The following is a 15,842-nucleotide window of genomic DNA, read 5'->3' on the forward strand; positions in this document are numbered from 1 at the left end:
GTCTCAGAAGACAGTGTTTTCCACTAGAGTAAAGGGCAAGTTTGCTTATAAGCCTGAGGGGTAGAGATAGGGCCGCCCTCCAGAGCAAAGAGAAGACATGCTCATTATAAAGATTCAATTTTCCTAAGCTCATGGTTCTTCTCCTATAACACCGCTAACCATGTGTGCTGATACCCTACACTCTTCATATCAGTCTATGAGAATTAGAGCTTAGAGAACCAGCACAAATGTTTGTAATGTGGCTGCTGACACTCCTGCATATAATAAAATCTCCTTCGTTTCTGACTCAAGAGTTCGGTGTCTTCTATCAACACCCAAGAAACCGTAGCAGAGAAATTTGTGAGCTTGCAAGTCCGGTAAAATCTGACTCTATACTTCTGGGCATTGACTAACTGAATGACCTTGAGCAGTTATTTCAAAAGTTTTGCACTTTGGTTTTGTACTGTAATGAAATTTAAAAGTGACTACACTTATAATTTTCTTAGTACACTATAGTGATCACATGGTATACTAAGTGTTCAAATAAATGGTAGCTAATAGTAGTCAGAGAAATAGCAATGGCCAAGGCAGCAGTATTAGAAGCAGCAGCAACAGAAGCAAAGGTAGCTAACATTGAAAGAATGCTAATGTGTAGCAGACATTTTACTAAGTGGCAGGTATAGGTTTTCTTACCTAATCTTCACAACAAATGCAATAGGTGTTTCCTCTCTCTCTCTCTCTCTCTCTCCCTCCCTCCCTCCCTCCCTCTCTCTCTCCCTCTCACTGGTTAAGTGAGATAAATGAATCTCAAAGAGTTAATATGATTTGCCTGAAGTAACTGCCATGGTCATTGTCAAAGCAGGGATAAGAAGCTATCTGTGTCTGATTTTCAGGGATCTCTCCTACATGCACTTGCAGCCGCATGTTGGAGAGGAAGCTACAAAGGAACTTAGATCAGAAGTTGGACATTCCTACCGCCCATTTGTAAAGGAAACGAATGCCAAAAAATAAAGATGAGTCACTTGTTAGAAAAAGATAGCCCACAGAAAACGATATAGGTCTCCAAAATTTCTGTGGGCAAGATTTATCCATGAATTCAGCTTCCACCAAATAGAACATGTTCTTTCAGGCACTGTATTTTGAAACTTTGTCCACATTAGAGGATTATTAGGTTTCCCCCATTATATAAATAATCTTTATCTGTATCCATTAAGAAAACAATATAGCATTCTTATTTCACAAATTCCCAAGCTAAGTCTTCCACCAGATATTTTTAAAATATTCAAAGATTCAATCTATATTTCAAAATGTAAGCAAAATTATTACTTTTACAGACTAATTAAATTTCTAAACATCATAAACTTCATGTTTTCCTAATGTAAATATAAAGACACATACATACACAATGTATGCATAAATATGTATATAAATGTAGAGATGCACTGTTTCATTTCACAAGCAATGTCTTATTTTGGCAAGCATTTTTTCTAAAGCAGTCATGTAGTATACATATATATATATAAATAGTTATTGTTTTAAGCTTCACATTTTATAAAAGCAATAAGCACCAAGAGCCTAACATATTTTGCAAATATACTGTCTGATCCCAACTCTCACTTTTGAAATGTATTCACTATATCAAATATTCAATCAGCATAAAAATAAATATGATTTTAACTTTACCTCTGCATATAGGAACAGGAAAATCCCATGAGGCTGTATTAACTGAATTGGCTATACAGGTGAGTTGAGGGTGGCCATCGAGAATATATCCGGTCACACAGCTGTAGCGGATCTTGTCCCCAACATCAAACCGTGTACCATATAATACACCTTTGGGTGGAACTCCTGGATTGCCACAAGAGCTACTCTGCAATTCTAAAACAGGGGGAGAAAAGAAGAGTTTACAGTTATTTTAATACAGTTTTTAACGTTTTAGATTTTGAAAATTATATGTAGATACAGATATCTCTTTTCCTTTTAAAGAGTCACAATAAAAGGAAATGTTTTTCATTTCAACACATGTAACACAGAGGTATGGAAAGGGAACTAAATTTTACCAAAAAGGTATTAGGTTTCACTCTTAGTGTTAGAAAAATTTTAATATTTTAAAGTATTTAATCTTTCTAGCAATTTTAAAGATCAATATTACTCATCCACTACAGTAATTAAAGCTATGATTAATAACATGTACATGGCTTCTTCAAAGTCACATTCTTCTAACACAGTAATAAGCAAATCAAGTTTCATAAATATGCTCCCAATTCCTTTGATGCTTCTGCTTAACCCTAAACAGGTGCATTTCTCTGGAAACACATACATTTGGGGTGGATACTTTTTTTCCATTAAATAAGAAAATATAGCAAAGAAATGGACATATTTTTCAAATTGTAGAGATTAGCCCAGAATTCCCAATTTGTTTATGGTAAACTTACAATATTAATAAGAAATGCATACAGTTGTGAAATTTTAAATAGACTGATATATACAATACCTGCAAAATGCCTGATATGTTAGGATATTTTATCTAGTGCCTTATTTTATTACTGGATGCTTAAAAGTGTACAAGTGTGAAAATATAAGAGATTTTTAAAAATAATATATATTTCAGGGAAAAATCCAATTTCACTGTAAACGAAAAAAATGGAAAGAAAATATATACAAATAGCAAAACTTACAGAACTTAACAAGGTTAGGAAAGAATTATTCTTCCTGATGTTATTTTCTAAATTTTTTATTACTTTTATATTATTTTATACTCTAAATAATTATCAATACAGATAGAAACTAATGAATTAGAAGTTGAAACGTGTTCAAGTTTGGGTAGGCTATAGCTTAGTTAATGGAATTATACAAATGTTAATTTCCTTCTTTGATAATTATGCTATGGTTACATAAGTAGTTGATATTAAGAGAAGCTGGATAAGAGTACAGGGGAACTCTGTACTATTTTCACCATCTAACTGAAAGTCTGAAATTATTACAAAATAAAAGCTAAAAAAAAACCACTACAACACAAAAATGAAGTATATTTCCATTTTGCCTTGATAATTATCCCATTTGAGTAGTAATTTCCCTGCAATGTTATTTTCTATTAAACCAAATATCTATAAGCCACCATAATATTAAAAATGTCAATGGCAGAAAATAAAAATATCATATAATATGTAGATGTAATTTTACAAAAGTTATGGTCACTTATAAATAAGTGTCCACAGAGCCGAAATTTCTATTTTTATTCATAATAGGTTTATATTACTTTCGAAAGTGTTTTCTAAATGAACATTACTTTTTCTGTATAAACTTTTCAATGATAGTGGAAAAAAAATCAGTGATAAAGTTCAAATGATATCAGTTTAATCAATGGAAAATAAACTGAGGATTTATATAATTTGCATTTTATATATTTGAAATTAAACATTTCCTTTAATTTAAGACAATTAGAGTCTGAAGGATCCTGGGAAGATGGTGGCATAGGAGGACGCTGGGCTCACCACTCGTCCTGCTGATCACTTAGATTCCACCTACACCTGCCTAAATAACCCAGCAAACCGCCAGAGGATTAGCAGAACGGAGTCTCCGGAGCCAAGCGCAGACGAGAGGCCCACGGAAGAGGGTAGGAAGGGCGGCTAGGCGGTGCGCACTCAACGGACTGGTGGGAGGGAGCCGGGGCGGAGGGGCGGCCTGCTGACCAAGCAGAGCCCCCAAGTCTGGCTGGCAAAAGCGGAGGGGCCGGACGGAGTGTATTCTGACAGCAGTGGGACTTGACATCTGGAAGGTTATAAGCTAACAGCTCTGCTCAGAGAACGGGAAGGCTGGAGGACAACTGGAGGGAGAGTTGTTGAGCCCCTGATGACAGAGCTCAGCTTGGCAGGGGGGAAAATGGCGCTTGCCAGCACCATCTCCCTTGCCCATCCCCCAGCCAAAATCCCAAAGGGAACAGGTTCCTGCCAGGGAACTTGCTTGCACCTCGAAAACACCCAATGCTGTGCTTCTGCGGATCCATCCCTCCTGCGGGTGTGACTCCCTCCTGGTGCCACAGGGCCCCTCTCAAAGCAGATCTCCTGAAGGAAAAGCAAGCTGAGCCTGCCCCTCCCGCCCCTGTGCACCTTGCCAATCCACCCCAGCTAATACGCCAGATCCCCAGCATCACAAGTGTACAAGTAGCCCAGACGGGCCATGCCACCCCAGAGTGAATCCCACCCCTAGGAGAGGGGAAGACAAGGCACACACCAGTCTGACTGGCCCCAGCACTGGGCTGGGGGCAGACATCAGGTCTGACTGCAGCCCCACCCACCAACTCCAGTTATACACCACAGCACAGGGGAAGTGCCCTGCAGGTCCGCACCACTCCAGGGACTATCCAAAATGACGAAACGGAAGAATTCCCCTAGGAAAAACCTCCAGGAAATAACAACAGCTAGCGAACTGATCAAAAACGATTTAAACAATAAAACAGAAAGTAAATTTAGAAAAACAGTCATAAAATTAATCCCTAGGCTTGAAAACAGTATAAAGGACAGCAGAGATCTCTTGCTACAGAGATCAAGGGACTAAGGAACAGTCAGGAGGAGCTGAAAAACGCTTTAAACGAAATGCAAAACAAAATAGAAATGACGATGGCTCGGATTGAAGAGGCAGAGGAGAGAATAGGTGAACTAGAAGATAAAGTTATGGAAAAAGAGGAAGCTGAAAAAAAGAGAGATAAAAAAAAATCCAGGAGTATGAGGGGAAAATTAGAGAACTAAGTGATACACTAAAAAGAAATAATATACGCAAAATTGGTATCCCAGAGGAGGAAGAGAGAGGGAAAGGTGCTGAAGGGGTACTTGAAGAAATAATAGCTGAAAACTTCCTGAACTGGGGAAGGAAAAAGGCATTGAAATCCAAGAGGCCAGAGAACTCCCTTCAGACGTCACTTGAATCGATCTTCTGCAGGACATATCATAGTGAAACTGGCAAAATACAAGGATAAAGAGAAAATTCTGAAAGCAGCTAGAGATAAACGTGCTCTAACATATAAAGGAAGACCTAGAAAACTCGTGACCAATCTCTCCACTGAAACTTGGCAACCAGAAAGGAATGGCAGGAGATCTTCAATGTGATGAACAGGAAAAAATATGCAGCCGAGAATCCTTTATCCAGCAAGTCTGTCATTTAGAATAGAAGGAGAGATAAAGGTCTTCCCAAACAAAAACTGAAGGAATGTGTCACCACTAAACCAGCCCTACAAGAGATCCTAAGGGGGATCCTGTGAGACAAAGTACCAGAGACATTGCTACAAGCATGAAACCTATAGACATCACAATGACTCTAAACCCATATCTTTCTATAATAACACTGAATGTAAATGGATTAAATGCGCCAACCAAAAGACATAGAGTATCAGAATGGATAAAAAAACAAAACCCATATATTGTCTACAAGAGACTCATTTTAGACCTGAGAACACCTAAAGATTGAGAGGATGAGAGGATGGAGAACTATTTATCATGCCACTGGAAGTCAAAAGAAAGCTGGAGTAGCCATACTTATATCAGACAAACTAGACTTTAAATTAAAGGCTGTAACAAGAGATGAAGAAGGGCATTATATAACAGTTACAGGGTCTATCCATCAGGAAGAGCTGACAATTATAAATGACTATGTGCCTAATACAGGAGCCCCCAAATATATAAAATAATTACAAACATAAGCAACCTTATGGATAAGAATGTGGTAATTGCAGGGGACTTTATCACTCCACTTACAGAAATGGATAGATCATCTAGACACACGGTCAATAAAGAAACAAGGGCTCTGAATGATACACTGGATCAGATGGACTGACAGATATATTTAGAACTCTGCATCCCAAAGCAACAGAATATACTTTCTTCTCGAGTGCACATGGAACATTCTCCAAGATAGATCATATACTGGGTCACAAAACAGCCCTTCATAAGTTTACAAGAATTGAAATTATACCATGCTTACTTTCAGACCACAATGCTATGAAGCTTGAAATCAACCACAAGAAAAAGTCTGGAAAACCTCCAAAAGCATGGAGGTTAAAGAACACCCTACTAAAGAATGAATGGGTCAACCAGGCAATTGGAGAAGAAATTAAAAAATATACGGAAACAAATGAAAATGAAAATACAACAATCCAAATGCTTTGGGACGCAGCGAAGGCAGTCCTGAGAGGAAAATACATTGCAATCCAGGCCTATCTCAAGAAACAAGAAAAATCCCAAATACAAAATCTAACAGCACACCTAAAGGAAATTGAAGCAGAACAGCAAAGACACCCCAAACCCAGCAGAAGAAGGGAAATAATAAAGATCAGAACAGAAATAAACAATACAGAATCTAAAAGAACAGTAGAGCAGATCAATGAAACCAAGAGTTGGTTTTTTGAAAAAATAAAGAAAATTGATAAACCTCTAGCCAGGCTTCTCAAAAAGAAAAGGGAGATGACCCAAATAGATAAAATCATGAATGAAAATGGAATTATTACAACCAATCCCTCAGAGATACAAGCAATTATCAGGGAATACTATGAAAAATTATATGCCAACAAACTGGACAACCCGGAAGAAATGGACAAATTCCTGAACACCCACACGCTTCCAAAACTCAATCAGGAGGAAATAGAAAGCTTGAACAGACCCATAACCAGAAAATAAATTGAATCAGTCATCAAAAATCACCCAACAAATCAGAGTCCAGGACCAGATGGCTTCCCAGGGGAGTTCTACCAGACATTTAAAGCAGAGATAATACCTATTCTTCTCAAGCTATTCCAAAAAATAGAAAGGGAAGGAAAACTTCCAGACTCATTCTATGAAGCCAGTATTACTTTGATTCCTAAACCAGACAGAGACCCAGTAAAAAGAGAGAACTATAGGCCAATATCCCTGATGAATATGGATGCAAAAATTCTCAATAATATACTAGCAAATCGAATTCAACAGCATATAAAAAGAATTATTCACCATGATCAAGTGGGATTCATTCCTGGGATGCAGGGCTGGTTCAACATTCGCAAATCAATCAACGTGATACATCACATTAATAAAAGAAAAGATAAGAACCATATGATCCTGTCAATCGATGCAGAAAATCGATGACAAAATTCAGCAACCTTTCTTAAAAATCCTCGAGAAAGTCGGGACAGAAGAAACATACTTAAAGATCATAAAAGCCATTTATGAAAAGCCCACAGCTAACATCATCCTCAATGGGGAAAAACTGAGAGCTTTTTCCCTGAGATCAGGAACACGACAGGGATGTCCACTCTCACCGTTGTTGTTTAACATAGTGTTGGAAGTTCTAGCATCAGCAATCAGACAACAAAAGGAAATCAAAGGCATCAAAATTGGCAAAGATGAAATTAAGCTTTCACTTTTTGCAGATGACATGATATTATACATGGAAAATCCGATAGACTCCACCACAAGTCTGCTAGAACTGATACATGAATTCAGCAAAGTTGCAGGATACAAAATCAATGTACAGAAATGAGTTGCATTCTTATACACTAATAATGAAGCAACAGAAAGACAAATAAAGAAACTGATCCCATTCACAATTGCACCAAGAAGCATAAAATACCTAGGGAATAAATCTAACCAAAGATGTAAAGGATCTGTATGCTGAAAACTATAGAAAGCTTATGAAGGAAATTAAAGAAGATATAAAGAAATGGAAAAACATGTAATGGGAGAATAAATATTGTCAAAATGTCAATACTACCCAAAGCTCTCTACACATTCAATGCAATCCCAATCAAAATTGCACCAGCATTCTTCTCGAAACTAGAACAAGCAATCCTAAAATTCATATGGAACCACAAAAGGCCCCAAATAGCCAAAGGAATTTTGAAGAAGAAGACCAAAGCAGGAGGCATCACAATCCCAGACTTTAGCCTCTACCTCAAAGCTGTAATCATCAAGACAGCATGGTATTGGCACAAAAACAGACATAGACCAATGGAATAGAATAGAAACCCCAGAGCTAGACCCACAAACGAATGGCCAACTAATCTTTGACAAAGCAGGAAAGAACATCCAATGGAAAAAAGGCAGTCTCTTTAACAAATGGTGCTGGGAGAACTGGACAGCAACATGCAGAAGATTGAAACTAGACCACTTTCTCACACCATTCACAAAAGTAAACTCAAAATGGATAAAGGACCTGAATGTGAGACAGGAAACCATCAAACCTTAGAGGAGAAAGCAGGAAAAGACCTCTCTGACCTCAGCCGTAGCAATGTCTTACTTGACACATCCCCAAAGGCAAGGGAATTAAAAGCAAAAATGAACTACTGGGACCTTATGAAGATAAAAAGCTTCTGCACAGCAAAGGAAACAACCAACAAAACTAAAAGGCAACCAACGGAATGGGAAAAGATATTTGCAAATGACATATTGGACAAAGGGCTAGTATCCAAAATCTATCAAGAGCTCACCAAACTCCACACTCGAAAAACAGATAACCCAGTGAAGAAATGGGCAGAAAACATGAATAGACACTTCTCTAAAGAAGACATCCGGATGGCCAACAGGCACATGAAAAGATGCTCAACGTCGCTCCTCATCAGGGAAATACAAATCAAAACCACACTCTGTTATCACCTCATGCCAGGCAGAGTGGCCAAAATGAACAAATCAGGAGACTATAGATGCTGGAGAGGATGTGGAGAAACGGGAACCCTCTTGCACTGTTGGTGAGAATGCAAATTGGTGCAGGCACTCTGGAAAACAGTGTGGAGGTTCCTCAGAAGATTAAAAATAGACCTACCCTATGACCCAGCAATAGCACTGCTAGGAATTTACCCAAGGGATACAGAAGTGCTGATGCATAGGGGCACTTGTACCCCAATGTTCATAGCAGCAGTCTCAACAATAGCCAAATTATGGAAAGAGCCTAAATATCCATCAACTGATGAATGGATAAAGAAATTGTGGTTTATGTGAACAATGGAGTACTACGTGGCAATGAGAAAGAATGAAATATGGCCCTTTGTAGCAACATGGATGGAACTGGAGAGTGTGATGCTAAGTGAAATAAGCCATACAGAGAAAGACAGATACCATATGTTTTCACTCTTATATGGATCCTGAGAAACTTAACAGAAACCCATGGGGGAGGAGAAGGAAAAAAAAAAAGGAGGTTAGTAGAGCCAAAGCATAAGAGACTGTTAAAAACTGAGAACAAACTGAGAGTTGATGGTAGGTGGGAGGGAGGGGAGGGTGGGTGATGGGTATTGAGGAGGGCACCTTTTGGGATGAGCACTGGGTGTTGTATGGAAGTCAAGTTGACAATAAACTTCATATATTGAAAAAAAAGTAGAGTCTGAAACCCAAAAAAGTAAAAAAAAAAAAAAAAAAGAAACCAGTTGACTAATATTAAGTAGCAATGGTTTCTATAAATAACAATTTCCTTAAGTTCCCTCTGCATTTAAAGATACATCATAAACTAATATCTGTAAAGTATTGTAAATACCAGTAACTAAGAGTGATGATCTCTAATATTTCACTTTACTATTTCTTCAAGGCATATGCTGGAAGTAATTTTCAGTAATATTTAAAACATATGGTCTGTGAATTTTGACTAATTCTTTAAAAAATACTTTTGAAATGAACAGTTTATTTTGAAATAGTTTTTTTTTTTTGGAAAATTCATTTGACATGAGACGTTTGCTGCCAGAGATGTTGGGGTTAATAAATTTTGATAAAATGAATAACATTCAATCCCTTGCATATAGTAATAACAAAGGAAATTCTTTTAATGAAACCACCACTGTGGCCTTAGAATCAAGCCACTCCTTTTGCTCTCACCTCCTAAAAAATAATTAAGGTCAGGACTTCAATTATCATAAAGTTATATATCCAGGAAACAAAAGCAGTTTCCAAATTATTTCACAAGAAGCAGTTAGGTGGAAGAATGAAGGGGAAAAGAAAAGAAAGTTCTAAATAGTTCTTGTACTCTGATTTAGCTTTGATTTAAATTAACAAATAAACATTAAGCAGAACAAAATACCTAAGCAAAATGGAAAACAGGAAGTCAATGAATGAATAACAATACTGGAATTGGAATTGGGTTGGAACCTCAATACATTAGCTAATCTATTGCCTCCCTTGTGGCTGAATTATTTCTAAACCAACAGACAGATAAGAAGTTAGGCTGTTTCAAAATAAAACTCAAAAAAAGATAATTCTAAAACATATCTGGTTCACCTTCAGGAAATTCCTACTGTTGATTGACCCTGTTTTTTTGACCTCCATAAAAAAAGAACTACCCATCATCCTCTGTAGACAATAACCCATGGAAGACAGTTATTAAGAGGTTTCAAATTCAGGTTTAATAGATCCCAATTCTATAGCCACTGCTCATGGATTCCTTTTTTTTATTTTTTTAGGTTTATTTATTTATTTTGAGAGAGAGAGAGAGAGAGAGAGAGCGCATGAGCAGGGGCAGAGAGAGAGGGAGAGAGAATCCCAAGCAGGCTCCATATTGTCAGCACAGAGCCTGATGCAGGGCTTGATCGCATGACCCGTGAGATCATGGCCTGAGCTGAAATCAAGAGTCAGACAGTTAACTGACTAAGCCACCCAGGCACCTCATGGATTCTATTTTTTGTTCTCTCCCAACCCTTTAATTTGGGACTTTTCTCTAAACTATGCCCATTTTAAGACACACAGCCAAGGATATGTTAACTGAAAGAATTATATAACCCAATATCAAAAAAATGCTATATTCTGATTGAACATTCACTTTTTAGTCTTGATTTTTATAAAAATAAATAATGCTTCATATATCAACTTTTTAAATTAACTTGTTAATATAAGATCTCTTGAACTAGCTAAGTGAGACTAATTTTTAGACATTGTTTCTACCAGCTATCACAAGTTTGAATTGCAGGGGGAAGTGAAGACACATTATACCAAGTTCTGTAAAGCAGACTATAATTATTAATATACACGGCATTTACAATAAGTGGTGATTTTTCTTATTGTAAAATCTTTAAGGAAAATAGAGATTTAAGCAATAAAGAATTTTCATGTTAATTCATCAAAGGTATCTGTAAGATCACGACACCATTCTTGTTACTTCACTGTGTTTCTGAAGCAAATAATTAAATCTATAAAAAACAGACTTGCCAAATAGATTGTTATCTTCTTTTACCAACAGATGACGCTAATATAAGTATTGAAAAGTTTAGGTGATCAAAATAAAACAATTATAGAACCTGATATATTCTCATCATATATTCCATAATACAAAGGTTAAAATGGAATTGGAGTGCTCTGGGGAGAGTACTTTAAAGTTATTGTCATGATACTATTGTTTGAGCATTGATCAATTCTTTTTAATGCAAAAATAAATAAATAAAACTCCTTATGTACTGCAGCCTTGTTTGAATTTATTCTTGAGACTGTGCCAGGAGACTATGTTTGTGAATAAACCAGAAATATTCAAGCGTGAGTAGTTTAGTGGATTGAGATTACTGGAAAATATATCTGAAGACAAAAACTCAAAAAATGTTTCTGAAGGGGTGCCTGGGTAGTTTAGTCAGCTAAACATCCGACTCTTGATTTAGGTTCAGGTCACTGTTTCTAGGTTGTGAGATCAAGCCCCGTGTCAGGCTCTGTGCTGGGCATGGACCCTGCTTAAGATTCTCTCTCTCTCCCTCTGTATCTCTCCCCCACTGTGCTCTCTTTCTCTCAAATAAACAAACAAACAAATAAAGAGGATGTCCTCGTTTAAAAAAATGTTTCTAAATATGTTAGAGACCCTTTTTGTAAGTTTATACTGTGCAGTCGAAATGATTGAGTCAATTTAAACTTCATCTATTTTTTTTTTGCTGGAAATATATGTATTTTATTTATCCTCTCTTCTCAGAGATAATGAAATTATAAGCAAATAATATGAAGGCATTTTGGCAACATAAACTGCTAAAGTGTATGGGATTATTGATACAGCCAAAAATTATTTGAGAAAGATCCAAGACAAATAAAAATCCAATTGTATCATGGATGATGGAATTTATTGACACTCCTCCATGTTAGTTAAAAGGAAATAAACTATAAATTACTTAATAACTGGCACAACTAATTCATTCATCAGAAGCTCTTGAGGGTTACTGTTAACATTGGTGCTCTGTGATGTATACAGTTAAAGCAACACCACCTCCCTTGCTTTCTAAGAGTTCACAATTTGAATAGGTGAATAGCCTTAATTATTGAGATGAGCTGTCAGCCATCTTCTTTTTTAGCCATTCACATTCCCACTTACAGTTCACAAATTACCCAACACCATGTATGATTTTTCCCGTTGTACAGAAAGGGAAACTGAGACTCAGATAGATTAAATAATTTTCCCAAAGTCACCTAACTAATGAATATATTTGTAGTTCAAGCATAGATGTCTCTAACGTTAAAAAATAATAATAAAGCTGTCGATTATTTCACAATTGCATATTGTTGTCCATGAAAAACACATATTCATTTCACAAGTGTTTGGGTTTTTTTATTTTTTTTAACATGTATTCATTTTTGAAAGACAGAGAGAGACTGAGCGCGAATGAGGTAGGGGCAGAGAGAGAGGGAGACACAGAATCTGAAGCAGGCTCCAGGCTCCAAGCTGTCAGCACAGAGCCCGATGCAGGGCTTGAACTCACAGACCGCAAGATCATGACCTGCGCCGAAGTCGGTCGCCCAACCAACTGAGCCACCCAGGCGCCCCTCACAAGTGTTTATTAAGCAGCTATTATGGGCAATACTCTGGGGATATAGTTTTGCAAATGACCAAGCTTCCCTACGAATATCATTGATTCATTAATTCTATCATCTATTAGTTGCTATCGCATGGCCCTGCCCTCATGGAATTTATCAACTTGGTGTTGACCAAGTCAATAAGCAAGTAATTACATAATATTAATTATAATATGACAGCGAGATAAAGGAAACCTACAGGCTATAATGAAAGTATATAAATGAGAAAACTTAGTCTTGGTTAAGAGATGGTCTGAAAAGAATTTCCTGATAAAGTCAGGTTGAAACAGATCTGAAATAGGACAGGGAGTTAACTGTATATATAATATATATTATATATATGCAATTTACATATCATATATATAATATATATTATGTACATTATGTATATTATATATACAATTTACATATTATACATATTATATATATATATATATATATATATATATATATATATATATATATATATAAAGGAGTGTTAAGTATGTTCAAAATTTGGAAATCTAAGAATCAAAGTACTATAATAGTTACTAGATTTGCCAAGGTTTGATGGGTGTGCTAGGGTAGAAACAGAATTGAAAAGAATATCCCAAAAGGATCAAAGATAGGTTCATTCAATGAATACATATCCTATACATTGGTTTGTGACTAGAAAAGGGAACTATTTCTGTCATCAAATGTTTTTTGAAGGAGATACTATAAGCTCTACAGAGGAAATGATTCAGGGTAAATAACTGAAATACAGTCTAAACATACATATGGTAAGAAATTTTCACAAGTGTGTACGATATGTATTTTGTGAGTTTACTAACTGAATATTAATTTAATCTCAAAAATGATTAATTGGTAAACAGAGCCATGAAAAATATTTATTAAGAAGATGAGTAGCCAGGGTCACCTGGTGGCTCAGTCAGTTGGGTGTCCAACTCTTGATTTCAGCTCAGGTTATGATCTCATGGTTTGTGAAATCGATCATTGTGTCAGACTCCTTGTGGAGCCTCTTTTGGATTCTTTCTCCCTCTCTCTCTTCCTCTCCCCCATGCTCTCTCTCTCTCTTACATGTGCGTTCCCTCTCTCTCTCTCTGAAAATAAATGAATCAAACACTTAAAAACAAAACAAAACAAAACATGAGTAGCCCGAATACTGTATATATACTATTTGTACATGAGAATATCAACTTTATAGGGCTGTTAATATATTTATATAAAACAATATATGTAAGTCATATTATATGCTGAGCACACAATACATGGCAGATATTAGCTCAACAAATTGCAGTTTTATTTTTATTTCAATCAACTTGGCATTTGAGACATCTCAATTAGGTGTGATTAAGTTGTGATCTACTAGAGGTAGGGTCATGTCTTCATTAAATGCTAACTAACTACCTTAGATCATTCCTGATGTCTTAAAAATTACCCCCAAAACACTGACTTAATCAAGGGTAAAATTCAATTACTCCTCTCTAGGTCATAAATGAAATTCAAGGTGTAATTTCAATTCCTGATAGAAAATTTGTACAACCAAATTCACAAAGCTTCCCTATGAATATCATTGATTCATTAATTCTTTCATCCATTAGTTGGTATCATATATGAAGCCCCATGCCAGGCACAGTGAATATAAAAATATAGCTGATGTATCCTCACAAAGTCCAGATAAATTTTTTAAAAATGTAAAATACTTTTTAGGGGCACCTGATTGGCTCAGTCGGTTGTGTCTGACTCTTGGTTTTGTCTCAGGTCATGATCTCACAGTTTGTGGGTTTGAACCCCATGTCGGGCTTGTTGCTGCAAAGCCTGCCCTGGACTCTATATCCCTCTCTCTCTCTGCCCCTCCCTTGCTCTCTACCTCAAAAATAAATAAGCTTATTAAAAAAAAAAGAGGACTGTAAGAGAAGATAGTTTTTATCACATTTTCCTTGGAGAAATTCAATAAAACTCTACAAAGCAACTTAGAAAAAGAGGAGTGATTTATACTAATAAACACTTTACAATAAGCTTGGCTTTAAAAAAAAATCCCCAATTTGTTAGGAGCATATGGATAATTATGAAAGGCAAGATATTTAGCAAAATATCCAGAAGAAAACCTGACCTTGAAAATTGGAACAAAAATTGAATGAAAGGATAGCGGATACCATGACTACAGAATTGCATAATTATTCAGTCAAATAGATGAAGCATGATCCTGCTGAGATCAATTAACAATGCTTTAAAACACTGTAAAATTATATCTACTAAGGGAAGTAAAATCAAGTTGTTTGTACCTCTTACAGAAAATTAATCTTAGGGTTTTATTTCCCAGATGATTAAAAATAATTTAGGAGACTATAACATCAAGTTGAACCACCTAGTACCTCTCATCCTGAGACTTGAAAGCACTTAAACAACTAATACATTTTCTAACTTTCTTAGTGGTACAAAATGTTCTTTTATTAAAGATACTAAACCATTTCATTCATGTAGGATATAAATGGTCTCATTTGAGAATTCACTTGGAGACTGGTTGAACAAACATTTTGTGAATACTTTGCATCAGCTATTACATCCATTCTGTCCCCACGGATTTTTACTTCAGTATGTATGACTGAATGATATTTTTTTAATTTGCTTCCTCACTAAACTGTGAGCATCTTCAGAATAAGGATTCTAATTCATATTTATTAAGAATTTAGTGTATTTTGCGGTATGTTGTTGACAAGCAAAAGAAAGAATTTCTCAGTTAATTGACTAATTTCCTCTAATAGAAAAAATATATAAAAGATTATCATCATCACACAGCATTTGTTAGAGCAAATGTTTAAACACAAAATGGAGTGGAACCAGTAGACTACGAGAGAACTGTAGGCATATCATGAACTAAACTTGTGTCATAATAAGTACTGGACCACACTGGCACCATGTGATTTGTAGGCATCAAATTATATTGTTATGCCATTTAAATCTGTATTTGTTTTTCCTAAAGAAAGTGCATTAACTTTCATAAGCCACTTCCTAAGCATGAGCATAATTCCTAAGCTGCTGGCCATCTCATGGTCCTCAGTGGGATGCTGTAAATGGAGCAAACATTAGACTACATTTACCATTTTAAAAGTTGTCTTG

At 36.1% G+C, this 15,842-nt stretch overlaps 1 protein-coding gene across 1 annotated transcript in view; it reads right to left on the reverse strand.

Moving 5' to 3' along the window:
- The window catches only part of CSMD3 (CUB and Sushi multiple domains 3), a 1,274,540-nt gene that overhangs the window by 964,389 nt on the left and 294,309 nt on the right, over positions 1–15,842 (reverse strand). The window contains exon 4 of the mRNA XM_043601622.1: positions 1,663–1,857. Coding sequence (XP_043457557.1) covers positions 1,663–1,857 — 195 coding nt within the window. The remainder of the gene's footprint in view (positions 1–1,662; positions 1,858–15,842) is intronic.

This window comes from Prionailurus bengalensis, chromosome F2 (assembly GCF_016509475.1).
Source record: "Prionailurus bengalensis isolate Pbe53 chromosome F2, Fcat_Pben_1.1_paternal_pri, whole genome shotgun sequence".
Lineage (NCBI taxonomy): Eukaryota > Metazoa > Chordata > Mammalia > Carnivora > Felidae > Prionailurus > Prionailurus bengalensis.